Source organism: Hirundo rustica, chromosome 4 (genome assembly GCF_015227805.2).
Source record: "Hirundo rustica isolate bHirRus1 chromosome 4, bHirRus1.pri.v3, whole genome shotgun sequence".
Classification (NCBI taxonomy): domain Eukaryota; kingdom Metazoa; phylum Chordata; class Aves; order Passeriformes; family Hirundinidae; genus Hirundo; species Hirundo rustica.
The window spans coordinates 74268244-74285409 of NC_053453.1; the positions used below are offsets into that span (position 1 = coordinate 74268244).

The 17166-nt window shown below is 51.1% G+C and overlaps 1 protein-coding gene and 1 long non-coding RNA gene across 2 annotated transcripts in view; both read right to left on the reverse strand.

Annotated features, from left to right (window-relative positions):
- Positions 1-270: 270 nt before the first annotated feature.
- LOC120751938 (uncharacterized) lies at positions 271-5915 on the reverse strand. The gene is made up of 3 exons (XR_005700556.2): positions 5455-5915; positions 3056-3196; positions 271-2459 (listed from the first exon to the last, which is right to left on the reverse strand). It is a non-coding gene; the product is annotated as an uncharacterized LOC120751938 (long non-coding RNA).
- Positions 5916-9689: 3774 nt separating this feature from the next.
- Positions 9690-17166, reverse strand: part of LOC120751518 (chromatin remodeling regulator CECR2) — a 100685-nt gene continuing 93208 nt past the window's right edge. The window contains exon 19 of the mRNA XM_040061474.2: positions 9690-17054. Within this exon, the coding sequence (XP_039917408.2) occupies positions 17049-17054 (6 nt within the window). The 3' untranslated portion in view covers positions 9690-17048. The remainder of the gene's footprint in view (positions 17055-17166) is intronic.

Below are 17166 nucleotides of genomic sequence, written 5' to 3' on the forward strand. Positions count from 1 at the left end.
CTCAAATGGAGATTGACTGCTAAGAAAAATCCTGATTCCAAGCTTATTTAATCTGTGTCTGGAAGAAATGCTTTCAACTTGCTCTTAGGAAATAAGATTATTTATCAAGGTTGGGTTTGTTGGTTTTACTGCTCTTTGCTGTTGCATTTAGGTGCCAGCTCTTGTTTTCCTCATAGATGGTGGTTATGGTATTTATACCATAAATATAAATACCATATATTTATATTAAAGGAGTCAGGGAAATGGATAATATTGCACTTGTTCTGCAGAGTTGGCAGTGGAAAATTTAAGAGCGGGCTTGCCACTAAGTGGTCACCAGAGGACTTGAAACGTTCCTGCACATCTGAATCACAACCCTGTTTTAGAAGGTAGTTTTCACACCTAGGGGTATGAACATCAATCAAGGAGATCAGGCTGTATGAATGATCCCTAAAAGTGCGTGCAAGTGTCAAGAGGAGAGAAAGCCTGGAAGAAAACGCCCAGAAGCTGGCAGAGGGAGGGGACCCTGCTTGTTGCTCACCCCTGTCCTGAGCTGCTGGTGTTGGCAAGTAGAATTTGCACCTCCTGGAAAATAGGAAAGTGTAAGCTCTTACCTTAGCCCAACAGCACACACAGAACAGCCAGGCACCTCCACGGACACACAGCCTGTGCCTGAAAGACCTGGGGAGGTTAAACAAAAATCGCCCCTTTATTCATTTCCAAAGACAGTGCAGTGAAGGAGGAACAGAAAAATTTGGAAAGAAAAGTGAACCACCCCAGGGGAAAATTCAAACAAATAATTTTCCTTTAGTTAAGTGAACTCTGAGCTGTTACTCTGGGGAGCAAAGGCTTGATAGTGCAGTAAAGCAACTTGGCAAAAGGTGTTTAGCCCTAAGCAAGAGCCCAGACAGACTTCAGCGTGGTTTGGCTGGGTGTGCTGTTCGATACAGGCAGCTCAGGGAGGCAGGTGGGGGCCCCATCCTGCCTCTCAAACATGTTTGCAGGGAACAGGCTGTGACAAGAAGGCCCTTCCAGGGCTGGGAAGTTCCTGCTGCTCTCAGCCAAGGTAGAGCTGGCTGGGAAATCCCAAATCTGTCTTCCTAGGCATCTCATTCAGAGCATCCCATACTGTTCCTTTGGCTTTGCTTTAGAGAAAGCAAGGAAAACATCTGTACAGGAGCATTCTCAGGTTAAAATCATTCTGACAATGTGCCAAAAATGTCATTTCCCAGCCCTCGTTACAGGCTGGAAATCAAAAGCTATGGAAATGAAGGCTAACACGTTATTTTAGGTAGTTCAAGGCTGAGCTGTTGGGAGACACTGCAAAGAAGCTATCAAGGGTGGTCCCCCCCAGCATTTCTAGAGGCCAGTTTTCCTTCCTGTGTCCAAGAGGGTTTGCAGGGGATCAGCTCCTTTTCCCAGGCAGCCTGTGGCCCACACAGGCACTGCCTGAACGCCAAGTGACTGCACAAACCCCGGGGCTGTTGGGCTCCCCGTGGCTGCAGGGTACCAAATAGAGAGGCAGCACCTTGGCACGTGGCTGGAATGGACAGGAGCAGGGAACAACTCTCATCTGGAGAGCTGAGCACAAGGAGAGAGGGGCAGTTATCTCCTGCAAAACTTCCTTCATCCACACCTGCACGGTTTCTACCTCGCTCCCTTGGGACCACTGCCTGCAGTGCCCCTGTAACTCCTTTCTCCCAGCAAAGGCCACTGCTACTCAGGTGGTCACAGGCAAACCCTTTCTGGAACATCTTCTGGAGAAAGGCTGGTGCTTCTCCTCACAGGGCTGCAGAAGGAGAGAGGAGCCTCACTAGAAGTTAATCCCAAAGCAGTGCTTGGGTGGCAGCACAAGGAAATTATTAATGTCTAAAAAATCCAATTACGATTGTTTCGCCCACGTGCACAAGAAATAAAGCAGTTGAAGCACAGAGAGCTGCTCCGTGCTTCTGCTCTCAGCTGCAAACACTCTGAAGCATTAGCTAGCATCACCAGCCAGGGCTGGGGCACCAGGATCTGGGAGGCTCCTTTCTTTCCTGGGTGACCTGCCAGGTGTCCTTGCCACCACGGGTGGGCTCTGTGGGACCGGACTGCCGAGCGGCTGGGCTTTAGGAATGGCACCTGGGAGTTTTAACACCGAGGACATCCACATCCCACACCTCTGTGCGGCAGGAACTGCTGCTGTTCTGTGTGTGGGGAACCGTTCTTGACGAAGAGCATGAGCAGCTCATCACTCTAAAATCCTGGCATTTGGAGTGTTAATCCCAGCATAGCAGTGGCTACAGCTGCAGTGCAGGCTAAAGGTGATAACCTATTAAAAACCTTTACAAATGTTACTTTTCCAGCTCTGCCAATGCCGTTCTGCAGCAGGACATTCCTCGGTCTCCTCCACGTTACGTTGGCAGGCACGAGCTGTTTGCTTTCATCCAAGCTGAAGCATTTGCCTTTCAGTTCCACCAAGTGACCTCTTGTGAAGTCATCTGGAGTTGTAAAGTAAATTGGATCAACCATCTGGCTTTTTTTTTTTTTTTTTTCCCCCTCTGTTCCCCATTTAATATATTGCTACCATATCTCCCTGCATCTGAATGGTTTTATTGCTCTGTGCTAGCCATTCCTTTTTCATCCTGTGTTTCCCTTTTCCATGGAGCACCAGCTACATGTAGTGACTGGAGGGTCCCTGCCTGTGTTATGCTTAGGGGAAAAAGAGGAGAGAGGCAAACCCTTGGAGCTCAGCAAAGCTCGAGCTTTATCTCCATAAAGAGGTGTCCCTGCTGCTGAGTGGGTTTCTGGCATGCAGGCATCACCCTTTGCTTTGATTTCAACCTTCTGGCTGGTGATTCAGGCCAGCCCTTTTGGTAAAAGTAAAAAACATATACTAGGGGCATGTGCCCCAAATAAATACATTGATTTATAAATTATACACAGGTACTATTGTACTATTTAGATTATAAAGCATAACAAAATTATAAATTAAAAAAGTATATGAACATGAAATAAGTATTGTTTTGTTTATTAATAGTGCTAACTGTAGTCTCCCCCTGCACCCCAACAGTGTTTCCTTCTGTATTCACCTCACCTTGGAGACCTCTGAGGTACCAGAAAGTCTTTCCATGCTGGTGAATAGTAGTAACCTCTGTGGTGGAGGCGTTGTATCACACCCAGCGCATCCACAGGGGTCTCAGGACTTCAGCAGAGGCTGAGAAACCTCCCCAGGACTCTGAGGGGATAAGAGGGCTGCAGGAATTCTCAGGATGAAAGGACAGACATCTCCAGGGGGTTTCCTGGTCACTGTGGGAAGCTGTGCCACCCCTCAGCTCCTCCCAGCCGTCGGGCATGGGAGGTTCAGGGGTGCTGCAAGGCACTCCCTGGGTGACAGCTCCCTGTGCCTCCCACCCGAGAAGCCCCAAATGCCAGAGGCAGGGAAGCAGGGCGGAAAACGCGTGAGGCGTTCCCGGCTCGCCCCCTGACGCTGGAGCGGGAGCAAAGGGAGCCTTTCCCTGCTGGCACGGCCCCGACCGCAGGGAGTGCCAAAGAAGGAACGGGGCCTTGGAAAGCAAACAAAGGAAGGGGAGGAAAATATCTTGGAGAGAAGATAGAGAGGCTTTACGAGTCTCTTGGGAGGCGCAGGGGGGTGCGTGCACAGCCGTGAAGGGAGGATGCAGCCGCTTTGATCTCCCAGAACATCTGGTCCGTGGGCACTGGGCTGTGGGGCAGGCCCAGAGCCAGGCGTGCCCGGGAGAGGGGGATGCACACCCAAAGCCTGATGCCATTTCCCATGCTCTCCTCCAAAGCACCCAGGCAGCGTCAGCCCTGCTGGAAAGGCAGGAGCTCGGGGCTCCAGCCCTGGCTCCTCGCCGTTCCCAGAGCCTCCAGGGCCCAGGGCAAGCGCTTTGGTGCCCGGCTTTAGCCCCTCAGAGCCACATGGAGCTATGGCCATGGCATGGAGGGGTCTCTGGGCTGCGGGGAGAGCAGCTAAAGCAGGGCCTGGGGAAAGGAAAGGAGAGCGGCCTTTGGGGCTTTCATTTCAGCGAGGCCTGAGAATGGGTGCTCTGAGCAGACAGCGTGATGTGCCCCCTGAGATGGGCAGGGGACACAGGATGACAAGGAGGGCTGTGTTTAGTGTTCTAATGTGCTAAATGCCAGCAGGCCTGGGGTCAACACCCCACGTACAGTCTCTGCACTACTGATCAAGGTGTGGGAGGATGTCAAAGACATCGAACCCCAGCGCTGCTGGCTCAAGTGCACACAGGTTTGGGTTTGGTGTGAGTCAGGCAGACAAAATACAGATGCAGAGGGAAGTGGTGTGGGCATTCGAGCACACACGCTATCAAACATAGCAGCATCTGACATGGGAGCAGAAGATCATTCCTACAGAGAGATCAGGTTTGCCTTCTCCAGACTTTCTGTGCCTTCCACTTCAAGGAGCTACCTCACGCAGCCTGAGGTTCTCAGTCTGAGGTGCAAAAGGTCTTTCTCTTCTCCTCCCTGAGCTCAACAGATCCAAACAAGGAAATAAGCAGCACATTTCTCTATATCATGCCCTGCTGTGCCTGGAAGTGAGCACGCAGCTTCTTCCTAGGGAAGAAAACAAAACAACTCCCCTGGTTGTCACGCAAGTGGCTGGGCTGGAAAGGAAGGTCTGGATGTCACAAAGGGGACAGGTGAAACACTGCCACCCTCCCTGCTGACCCCAAAACCTAGGTGCTCTCCAAGGGCCCCACCAGGGGGATAACTGGCAGAGGAACTTCCCAAGGGAATCTGGATTGAACAGCCGGGAAGTGTGGTAGGATGCATTTCCCTAGGGAAGCGCGGATCAGAGGGAGGGGAGGCAGGGGCAGGCAGCCAAGGGAAGCAGAGCAGACTGGTATGCACAGGCTGCATTTCCTCGGGGGAGATTTGTTTCATATGCAGGTATGTCTTCAAAGGGGACACCAGGGTGCAGGGGAGCACCAGGGATGCTCCAGGGATGAATTGCCCCCCTGGGAACTGGAGCAAAGAGGCAGGTGTCTGTGGGAGCCAGCCATTTCCCAGGGGGGAGTTCTGGTTTGCCGCTGATTTTCCTAACAAAACACAGTCCCTATGGGATCTTCCAAAAACCCATGCAGCCTGGAAAAGCCAGGGACCAATAGGGGCTGGCACTTGGGAGGTGGTAAATCCACCGGCATCTCCCGTTTTGCCCAAATTCCTGCTGGAATCAGGGCGCTGATGCAGCCGGCCGGCCTGCAGGGCTGGCTCTGGGCACAAGCTCTGCAGAACACCCCTCCCCTCTCTACTAGTGCAGCAAATTGTAATCCAGTACCCCTCCGGGGAAAAAAAGATGAAAGCAAACTCTCAAATCTCTCTTGTGGCCCACACAGTGAAGCTTCCCCCACTGAGTCCTGTCACTGTCGAGACAGCCGTGACACTCAGAGTGCTTCAGTAAAACCTCAGAAGGCTTCGAGAATCAGCACCTTGACACCTAGAAATCTTTCTTACCTTTTCTCTGTAGCCTCCCATGGGCAGCTCCACACAGCTAGGGCTCTTTTCCTCTTCATTTTGCAGTTCCAGCTGGCTCCTTCCTGTCCCCAGCACAGCCACCTCACCTCACCCTGTCCGTCCCTCATAGACACTCCTGTCCCCCCACACACCCTGTCCGTCCCTCAGAGACTCTCCTGTCCCCTCACACACCCTGTCCGTCCCTCAGAGACTCTCCTGTCCCCCCACACACCCTGTCCGTCCCTCAGAGACTCTCCTGTCCCCTCACACACCCTGTCCATCCCCTCACACACCCTGTCTGTCCCTCACACACCCTGTCTGTCCCTCACACACCCTGTCCGTCCCCTCACACACGCTGTCTGTCCCCTCACACACCCTGTCTGCCCCCTCACACTCTCTCCTGTCCCTCACACACCCTGTCTGTCCCCTCACTCTCCATCCTGTCCCCTCACACTCTCTCCTGTCCCTCACACACCCTGTCTGCCCCCTCACACTCTCTCCTGTCCCTCACACACCCTGTCTGTCCCCTCACACACCCTGTCCGTCCCTCGCAGCACAGCCAGCAAACTCCAAATAAACTCTCCCAGCTCCCTCACTCTTTACCACACCCATGGCTGTGAGGGCAAAGCTGTTCCCACTCTGTGGTAATTAACACGGCTGCAATATACCGGAGGCAAGATTGCCTTCAGCACCATCTCTGTCTCCCCACAGAATCCCACATCGGTAGGTCTGAGTTTGCAGCATTCCCCCTCTGCCCCCTCGCCAAAGCTGAGGGGCGAAGCCGTGTCCTTGTGCCCCCTGCCCCTGGCGAAGGCTCCCCCATGTCTGCTCAGCGCTCTCCCCAGGCCGGGCCAGGCGGTGATGGATTGCAATCCTCCTCTGCCATGGTCAAAACAAAGGTCACGGCCCGAGGAAATTGCTAACAACTTTTGCCCACCGGCCCCGGAAGGACGGGAGCATTTTCGTGGCGAGGGGGTGAACTTTTTTTGATCCCTCCACCCCGGGCAGCCTCTTTGGGAAAGGAATTTTAAGAAGCGGCCGGGGAACACGAGGCTTCCGGGAGCTGACAGCAGAGACGGGGGCAGCCCTGAAACGCTGCCCCAGCCCATGGCAAACCCCGGCCTCTGCCCCTTCCCACCTCCTCCACCAAAACCTCCCTGGCCCTTTGCTGCTGGGCAAAAAGAGCGAGCCCCTGGGAATCCACGTTTGGGGGCTCTTGTCGTGCTCCTGGACAAGTTTATTTTAGTACTTGGGAAATCCTAATACTGGTTCTGTGAGTGTGTAAATATCCAGGCACCAACGCTTCACCTCACACCGAGCTTATGGCAGGGAACAAGGGGTTCGGGTACATTCTCATCAGATAAAATGGCTTGGCTTTGCCCTCCTGTGCCTCTGGCTTCTCCACCAAGCAAAAACTGCAGCTCTGTGGGCTGGAGCAGATACAGCAGCATCCCACCCTTCAAAAGATCTCTGTCTGCTCAGAGAAGTTGCATTTTACATCTCAAAGTGGGGAAAAAAATATAATCAAAAATTTGAACTTATGAACGCATTTATTTTTCATAATACTTATAAGTGAACATTCCTGCGATTAGAAATAATTTGTTTTAGGCTAAAACTGAGTCTTCCTGAGCTATTCCAAATGTCCTAGTCCTGCCTTTCTGTGTGAGGTAGTCACTCCCATGCTAAAGTGTGGTGATTAACAGGAAAATTCAAGATGGGAACTTTACCTGCAAGTTGCTTTATTTTTTAGAGAAATACACAAAACCAACCAACACCCTCCCCCCCACCCCCACCCCCCCCATCAAAAAAAGAAAAAAAAAACCAAACCCAAAAATTAAAAAAACCCAAATGGATTGTGCCAAATACACTCTGGTTCTTCCTTCACCATTAGGCATTTCCAAAATGCTGCATTTAGCTCCATTACAGCTGCACCATCCTCCAGCTGTAGCAAAGCCTTCCTGAAATCAGAGCTTTCCCCAGGGTCTGCCCTATCATGGGGATGAGTGGCTGCCATTTATTTCCACACCCAAACTGGGCACTAAACTGGTCCCTGTTGAAACAGATTCATCAAATCCACCCCCAATTCAAGCCTATATGAACAAATAAGTTGCTTTGAAATGGCTTTTTTGGGGGAAAAAAAGCTGGGTTTGGGAAGCATTCCTGTTTTCAGGGAGGAGGCCTCAGCCTAAGAGCTCAGGAGAGCTCCCTTTGTGCAAGGGGGTGGGAGTAGCTTTTCCAGCCCATAGGAGTGAGGAAAGAGGAGAATAATCAAAAACTGTGGATAGCAGTAGCAAGAAAGGTAGAAAAAAATAAGGGGGCACGTGGCTTGGTTTGATACCGCCTGTTACACTCGTGATAGCATCTTGTCGAGATCAGGACGCGGCATTTCCTATAGCACAGATAAGCTTTGTCTTTGCCTGGGCCGCAAGGCAGCTCTGAAAGGAGCAACTCTCCATCTGCCCCTTCCCCAGGGCTGGTTCCAATTAGTGCCGACTCCGCTCTGTGCCGGCTTAGCCCCAGGATTAAAAACCTCCCCGTGCCAATCCCCTCTGACCCGAACACTTCCTGGGACTGATAGGATTCCTCCCCTTCCTAAATTGGACAGCTTGCTCTCGTCACCCCAAACTGTGGCCCCTGTGGAGGGGAGAGGGGAAGGGGGGATACGTGACAGAGAGCAGCCCTTCATCCTTCCCAGGAGCAAGGAGTCAAGGTCCTCAGAAGCCTTTGCAGGGCCAGGAGCTGCAGCCATGCTGGGAAAAACCCTGCTAGGATGTTTGACTTCTTCTACCTGACCTGGACAGCAGGGACAGCTCTGGCACTCTGGGTTTGGGGTACTCAGGATGTCAGGGTGCAGCAGATCCCACCTCAGGCTCCTCCAAAGGCCCAGGATGGGAAGTTGCCTACATGTGCTCCTGTGATCTTCTGTGGCCAGAGAAGATGCTGGACCCTGGCTTGGCCAGCGAGTATGGATGGAGTCCTGCAGCACGGACAAACGCTTCATGGGCATCTCTTTGCAGAGGGAGCTCTGGTGCTGAGAGCCAGGAGAGCTCAGCTTGGGAGCAGCCCCAGCCCCAGTGAGGATCCCCCAGGAGGGGCAGATGGAGCCCATGGAGCAGGCAGGCAATGCTGCAGGGCTGTTCTGGCAGGAGACACGAGCGTCTGTTACCAGCCCTGGAGGAAACAGAGGGAGATTTCACTGGATAGAGCTGCGGAGAAGGAAAGGGCTTGCAGCATGCACCTGGGAGCCTTTGCTCCCCCAGCCTTCTGCTGTTCATCCCACATGCCTCTGTTTGCTGGCACCAGCTTTTGAAGAAAATCACCCTAATTTTGTCCTGATGCAAAGCTGCCGAATCAGCAGAACTGAGCGAGTTATTTATTCGGGAAGCAGCTGTGCAATGGCCAAGTGCAGGCTGCCTCCATGCACCTACAGCAGGCACCTTCCAGCATGAATCAGTATGGCCAGTTCCTGGCTGTGATGCTGCAACCCCGGTGAGAAAGAGCAAAGTTTGTCCTTAAACACCTCCCTGCTGGGAGATGTGCAACCCCTGCCCCATCTCACCTGGGAGACTGAATCAACAGCAAACAGCCAGCGCCCTTTTGGGCCCAATATTCATTTGGACCACCACACACGGGCTCGAAAGGCTTTCCATTCCTCTACCAGCCCCTGAGGGTCATCGTGAAACCAGCACAAAGGGGAGGCACGGAGGCTACGGCAGCTCCTCCTCAGCAGCATCGCTCCGTGGGCTCCATTCAGAGCAGACGCCACTTTTAAAGCAGAGGTTTCACGTGGGTGTGGGGGCACAGACTACCTGTGGCCCAAAAGCACGGTGTGTTTTGGGGACAGAGGCAGGCTTCCCAGCACAGCTGGGCTGCAGGAAAGCCCACAGCCCGCCAGGGACTTTGGGGGAAAGCAGTGACACCATCTCGTTTCCACAGCTGCCTTGTTCACAGCAGACAGCCGTGCTTCTGAAGGGGAAATGGACCCCATGAGCTTTCCAGGTGCTCTCTTGTAAATGGATCACAGGTGGTACAGCGGGTCTGACTGCAGCCCAGGGCTTTGTCCCTCTGAAAAAAAGCCCTCTGTGTTATCCTCCCACCCCCGTCCGCTTCCCCTTGTCAAGGAAGAGGGAGACCATCCAGGAGACAACAAAACACACGTACAGCAAGGGTGATTGCTATTTTAAGAATGTACTTTATACAAAATAACCAATTCATATGGAAATAAAATCTACAGACCTCCAAGGATCAAGATTTTAAAAAAGTTCTTTAAAAAAATTACCCAACACACAGTATTAAACTAACTATTGAGGTAACTGTCGCTCTTGGGGAACAAAGGTAATCAGCAGACCAAGACAAAATATACACAATATAAAAATAAATAGCATTCCCCTTTCCAGTATTGACCAGGAAAGTTCACACAACTTTGCAGCAGCAGCAGAGAGAAGAGGATCCCTGACACTGTGCTCTACGGGCTGGGGAGGGATGCAGGGGCTCCGGGGCAGCAGGTGATGGAGAGGTGCAGCCCCGAGGCCCTGCTGGGGACAGAAGCGCTGGGATGAGCAGCTCCAGCACGAGCTCCTTCTCGAGCTGATAAACCGAGCTCATCCAGTCCGACCTTTCCTAAACAGCACGGGCAGCTGATCAGCCCAGTTCCCAGCTGAGCTGAGGACAAGCAAGCTCAGCCCTCCAGTGTTACATCCCAGCAAAACATGCCGGTGCAGGGGTCAGATTTCCCCCACGGAGGGACACGAGCAGAGGCATTTTCACAGCTTGGTGTGGGAGGTCTCTGCTGCGCCCTCCTGTCACCCTGGGACAGCTGCAAGCTGTTGACAAGGACCAGGCTTTTGCCCCCACGGCCACTAGACCCCTCCCTGCCCAACAACAAAAAGCACAGCAACATAAGAACAGCCTCACCCAAAAAGAGAAAGGCCCCCGTTTTCTCCTTGTGCCCCCGACAGACAGATTACATTCTTTACAAACTTACAATAATACAAAAACAACCCCAATGTCACCCAGCTTCAGAAAAATGGATGGATGTAGTGGCATAGGCTCCCCCCCTCCCTCGCCAGCAATGGCAAGTGAAGCAGCAGTGGGTCACCCTCCTCCCCCAGAGGAATGAAATCAGTGGTGCACCCACCCCTCTTCCACGTGCTCTGCTCTGTGGATGGATGCATGGATGAGGCTCAGCTTTACCCAGCTGCTCCTTTCCCTCTCTGCCTTCCCAGACACAGAGGCAGCAACCAGCTCTCTCATGGCTGCCTAAATCATCCCACCAGTCTCTGGGAAAGCAGGAACGTGGCATGATAAAGGGCCACAGAGAGCACCTTGCTTCCCACTGAGACTGTGAAGACTCCCCCCAGTGCGTTCCACAGCCATCTTAGTCCTGAAACAGTACAGGAAGGTCAAAGTTGCACTGCTGCACGTTATTATTGCTCAGAAAAAGATGAGGCAGCAGCGTTCATTGATCCATCAAGGAGAGACCAGAGTTTTCACAGTTGTACACAGTACATGCACAGGCATTTTTAACCCAAACCCTCCTGGAGGTAGACATGCCAGGATCACGTGTGGGAGCCCTGGAGCAAATCCTTCTACTTGGAGATGGACAGACACCGCTGTGCCGGGGTGGCAAACCCCAGGGGCACACCAGAGAACACCGGTGAGGACACCCTAAGTTCATGAGGAGACTAAATGTGCCCTCCCCACCTGCTGTCTGTGTGTGTGCAGAGGAAGCAGCTGGCAAGGCCAACCCTCTGCCCTTGTGCTCGTGTGGGCAGTGAGCTTTCATCTCTGCACTTGACAGCCACCGACTGCAGCCAAGCCAGCAGAGGGAAAGAGACTGAAAGCTGGGAAGCAAGGAGAAGGGAAGCATTGGCATGTGATACAAAAGGGGATCAGAGGACTTTCCAGACTAGGAGCTGAGGCCTGAGCTCCTGTAGCTGCCTGGCTGGCCTCAGAAAGGGAGATTGCTTCCCTGCCATGCTCCAGGGTTTGAGTGCACCAGGTGTCCGTGGGCTTCTCACTCATTTGATGCCCAAAGGAGTCCCCAGTGGCTCTCTGGTCTAACTTTGTTCACAACAAGGGAACTGTGCTCACACAGAGCCAGTTCTGCTTTTGTTTAGGAGATATTCCACTTACTGCCCTTCTGCTAAGTGAGACAAGTGTTCCCAAATAAAAAGGGCAAAGGACAGAGGGGCTTGCTAGAGTTGGTGAAAATCCCAATTAAGCCTCTGTCTTAATTAATCCTTTGTCCCCTCTTTTCCTGGTGGACGTAGCTCTTGCTCTCTCCTGGATGCACTGCTCACTTTGATATCCATGTTTCTAAAGGAGGAAGACCTTTCCCAAAAGAAATCTAGGCCATGGCAGCAAATGAAGGAAAAAAGCCCTCAGTCAATGCAAGACCAGCAGTGTTAGATCTACAAAATGCTCCGTGGTCTCTCAAATCCTGCGTGTGAGCCAAGGCAAGACAGTGACCAAAAAGGGAAGGGCACAACACAGCTCTCTTCAAAGGTACACTTGGATGTTACTATCTAGTTTCAAATCCATTAAACCCTGTCCTGAATTTCCCTGCCTAGGGCTGGACTGAGCCTTGCCCTGGTTGTCCCCAGGGGCTCCTGTTGGCAGACAGCTGCAAATGGGCCCCTCCCCAGCTCTTTTTTAGAGTGGGAGGTGGGCAGAGTGGAAACCAGAATGTAGTCTGTGATGTTAAAAGAGTTCTCCTTTGCAGAGTGCTCCCCCCATCTTGTTAACCAGGTACAGATGGGGAGAGGCTGCGAGGGGAACCTCTGAGATGCTTTCTCCTTTACAATAAAATAAGCACAGACTCTTAAAGCTCACAGGGGCTGCAGCCCTCCTTGCACAGCCTGCTATCTCAATCCTGGCCTCGCAGGAAGGTCCTGGCACTCACACAACTGCTCTGCAACCACCAGCACCCGCCTTAAAGTGAAACAGGAATTACAGAGGAGCAGCAAACTCCTCCATTCCTCCACTGATGCACCACAACCAAAACTTTTTAAGGGGTTGCTCTGATTAAGTGCAGGCCCAGCTGCATGGCTGCTCTGCAGAAAGGGGAACCAGGATTAACTACACCACCACAGATTCCACTGCTGGTCTTCTCCAAGCCACCCTTTGGGATGACACTTCCCTGGCACTCATTTCAGCACCTTCTCTGAAATTCCACAGAGCATACAGCAACACAGTCTTTTCAGAAAAGGAAAGCAGAACCAAGCCATCAAGAACAGAGAAACCACCCCAGCTGAACAGAGGGATGAACAAAAGCCTGACAGGGATCAGTGGAGAAAATAAAGGTTGTTTTCTAATTATACTTTCATTTTAAATGAAGAAGTGTTGGGGTGAGAACCTTCAGGGGAGCTGCCTCAGTCAGCAGAATGAAAGACAGTCTCTGTGACTTGCTTTCAGATAAGACATCAGAAAGCTGATAGCTCTCCAAGACCCTGAGAAACCACACTTACAAAAATATACACAGCCGATTTGCTTCGGAAAGTCTGCATGGGAAAGGCATTTGGCGGAGAAGAAAGAACCAGAAGCTTCCAAGAAAAGTGTCTCTGTCTACTTCAAAGTCACAAATCAAACCAGCTGGGCCTTGAAACTCCAAATTCTCTTTCCTCTTTTGTCCTCCTCATTGCAGGCTGGTGCCTAGGATTGCTACTGAGTGGTTTGGTGGGTCGCACCACGGAATTTATAGACTGCAAACTTCTTCTAAACACAGCTAAAAGTCACAGCAAAGCCTTGGTGGCTGCCCTTTCCAGTTGAATTGCCAGGGCCTCTATCACCTAAGATGCCCAAGGATTCAGAGTCTCAGGGGGATTTTTATACAATGGCCTTTGCAAAGGCAACTTGACATCCCAGGAGCTTGGGGACACCAGAAAGGAGAAAGTGGTGGGGAGAGCAAGAAGCTAAAAAGACAGAGTACCATACAAAGCTCTTCTGAGAATACCGAAAATTTTTGCCATGCTTGAGCATGGTCAACTTCATAATTGTTCTATGTATTATAAAATCCCATTTAAGATGAAATCCATAATTATAGCAAAACCACATCCTCCATATGGGAAAAATAATAGCTACAGGAAATTTTGCAAAGTCACTAGTTCAGGATGCCTTCTGAAGAAGGCCCATGACCAGCTGGTAATGTATTGTACTACAGCAATGCTGGGGGATGCACTTGAGTTTCTCCATATTGTGTTAAAAATTTAAGGTAGTGGCGCAAAGAATGGCACCCAAAAGTGACGTTATTTTAAAATGCAGCTACACTTGTCCTGCACTGAAAGCCAACCCATGCAACAAAACACAACTCCGTACATGAAAAGCTGGGATGTTACTCTTCTAAATCCCTCAAACCTGTCTTCAACAGTATCTACAAAGCAGCATGGTTTGGAAACCATAAAATTCACATTAGCTGCTCCTCCCCTTACATTTGCACTGGTATTCCAGCCCAGCAATCCTCTCCCAGGGCTGTGCCCTCTGAGGGGAGTCACTTTTCAGTGATTTGCTCAGATTGTACAGAGCGAGATGAAGCTCTGATTTAGAGTTGATCCCTAGCTATTGTAAGAGGGAAAGAAAAACCCCCATCTCTCACTTATGAACAAAGCATTTGAAAGTCTGGAAACTCCGATCTGAGACTCCACCAGCATCTCTCCACCTCAGCGTGTTCTGTCCTCAGGAGAGCCCAGCCTTAGTTCCCTGTATTCTTTATGAGTACTCTTCTAACAGAAACCATCTGTCCTCACAACAGCAGCTTATGAGCCACTTTAATAAAAATTACTGACTGCATCAAAAGCCATTTACCTAGAGACCCCCCCAGGAGCAGTCAGCTTCACCACTTGGTTTTGTCTGCCACCTGCAACTCAAACCCTTCTCCCAGCTTTGCCTCATGTCAGGTCAGAGTATCTATCACTGTCTAACACTCCACTACCCTCTCCAGGCAGACCACAAGCAATTCTTGCCCTCCTTAGTTATCTCCTGTTTTGATTGAGCCTTGGTACTCATCCAGAGGCCACGACCACTAGAACCATGTTTTCAGTGCCAGTTCCAGCTGAAGTGTGCTTCAGCTCGCTTGGAGAGTTTTTATAACTTCTAAAAACCTCCTGTTCTGCAGCGTTCACAATGGGCTGAATGAAAGGCACTTCAAACATTCAGCTGTCTGTGATACAGAAGACAGGCTGAAGTACAGCAGGGCTTCTTTGCAGAGTCTACATTCAGATTTCCAGTTTTCAATGCTTTGCTACAAGTTGTATTTTACAATTCGTCTGTTTTTAAACCTGTTATTTCCAATTATTTTTATATCTACAGTGAACTAAAGACTGCTTTACAAGGAGAAGCAACTGTGTTTGTCCCAGGTTTGTTGTCTCAAAGAGGAGTTCTACTTGCAGTTTTTCATTAATACCTACCACTGCTTTTGTGGCTCTGTTCAGTGAACGATCTACGCCTACCTTTTGGAGCAGCTGGGGCACCTCTGAAAACCACCACCAGCTGATGGCCAGATTTGGGACAAATTTGGAAGAGACATAACAATGTTCTTGGCTGGGGAAAGCAGTTCCCCATTTCTCAGTCAAAGGTTAACCTTCAGGATCGTCCCTTCAATCCACCACTCACAATTGCTCCCTGACAGATGAATGAAAAAAAACAAAAACAAAACCACATCAAAAGCTTTTTGTTCTCCCAAAAGTTTAGGACAGAAGGAGCAATGGCTCAGTCAGATGCTACCTGACATTTACGTGAACAGCTCTGCCAGCTTGTGGTAAATCTACAGGGCAGGACAAAGGCAGTACAGTCACACACCCTGGCGCAATGCAGCTCAAGATATGGGTGATGGGACCATCCAAGACAAGAAAGCAGACAGAAAAACTCCCCAGAAACTGGAGACAATACCCCTCCTCTAGCTGGTAGCATGGACTAAAGGGCATGCTGCTCTGTCCCTCTCCTGCTGCCACACTCTGCCCAGCTCCTTGGCAGATCCTCTTTATAACCTCTCTCAGTACAACCAGCACTGCTCACAAGAGCTACGCTCCCAGCAGCTCTTGCTGCCCAACCTCATAACTTAGGAGCTCCTCTATTTTACCTCAGATTTCCCCCAAGAACAATCAACTGCTTGGTAGCTCTAAGATGTGAATAAATGCAGCTGAAATTCCTCCAGAACTCACTTGACCAGCAGTGGCTGTCCAAGCACTGGCACACAGGGTCTTCCCCACTGCCACTGCACTCAGGGAAGCTGCCACTGGCCCTGTAGGACCAACTCAACTCAAGCATGCAGCCCTCTTGTCCCTCAGCTTCTGAGCCAATCGACCTCAACATCTAACTCTGAATGAATGCTTGAGTGCTTTCCAATTCACTTGCAAATGCCAAATCCAACAAATGGCTCACGCTGCAGTAATCCTAGCACCCCCACAAGGCAGCCTCTTGCTCTTCCTCCTCAGGAAGAGTGCTCAGGAAGCCTGTGGCACTCTCTGCTTCACTGCTTCTGAGAAGTGAAAATAGCCCAGGGTCAGAGAAAGAGGTGGGGACTTGGCTCCCCTTCTGGGCAGCAGAGCAGTACAGATTTGCACAAAATTTGTCCTACTGGATAGGTGCTGCTCCACCTGCAGCTGCACTGGTCTCACCAAAGCAAGTTTTAAGATGACCAGTTATGCCATTTTCTGTTCTCTAGAGAACACATTTCTTCTATCAGAAAGGCAGGGAGAAGGGTACCATACTAGCAGAAGGGACAATGCCATGGGTGTCCTTGCCCTGGTTTCAATTCCTGGTCCTGGTTTCCTTGTTCCCCCATGATGACAGGAGCTGGAAGTGCACTCAGGCCCTGGATCCAGAGGGGTGGAGGTGGGGGTGAGAGGGGAGGGAGGAAGAAGGCAAGAGAAAGAGGAGGACGTGTTATGCTCCTGAGCAATTCCCGCTATTAAGTCAACCAACCGTCGGGTCCTGTCTTGGTTGCAGAGAACAGGAAGGAGGACAGCAAGTCATCCATCACACATTTCCTCACCTCTCCCCAGTCCCCCCAAACCCTCACCCTATCCTGAAAGATTTCAGTGTGATATGATTGTAAACAGTTAACGATTCCTCCAGTGCTAAGCCCACTACAAGCTGGGCCCACCCCCTCCCCCATTATGTACAATACATTCACCAACAACAGAAATTTATTTAAGAAAGGCAACAGGTTAAATTCTGTAAACTGGATCCAGCTCCAAAACACACACACGTTAATACTACAAGTAAAATTCCATCATCGTCCTCCTCTTCCACCCTGAAAAATATACCTGAGTTTAGCAGTCAATGAAAGTTTCCACCCCCACCCCCGCCCTCCCCACCCGAAAATTCCCTCAAACCCTGAACGAGACGCAGTCTCCGGTCACGGAAAGCCACTAGAGTTTGGGGTGCCCTGTGATGGCGAGCCAGCTGCTCGGCCGGCCGGGGCCCGGCACCGCTGCGCGTTTCCCACGCAAAATCCGGCGCGGCGCCGTGTTCCGCAGAGCCAGGAAGCTCCATGCTGCTCGGGCGAGGGGAGGGTGGGAGCAAGGCCTGCCCCTCCTCAACGTTGTCCAAATCACGTGTGGCTTTCGTCTTCATGAAGTCTGTCCTTTCTTGGACTAGCTCTGGAAGAGGAAGAACAAGAGTTGGAGGCTTTAACTGGCAGCTTTAGAAAGGAATATTCTCGTGATTGCATGCAACCAAGTCAAAGCTAATGCTATGGATCTGCCCAAGTTC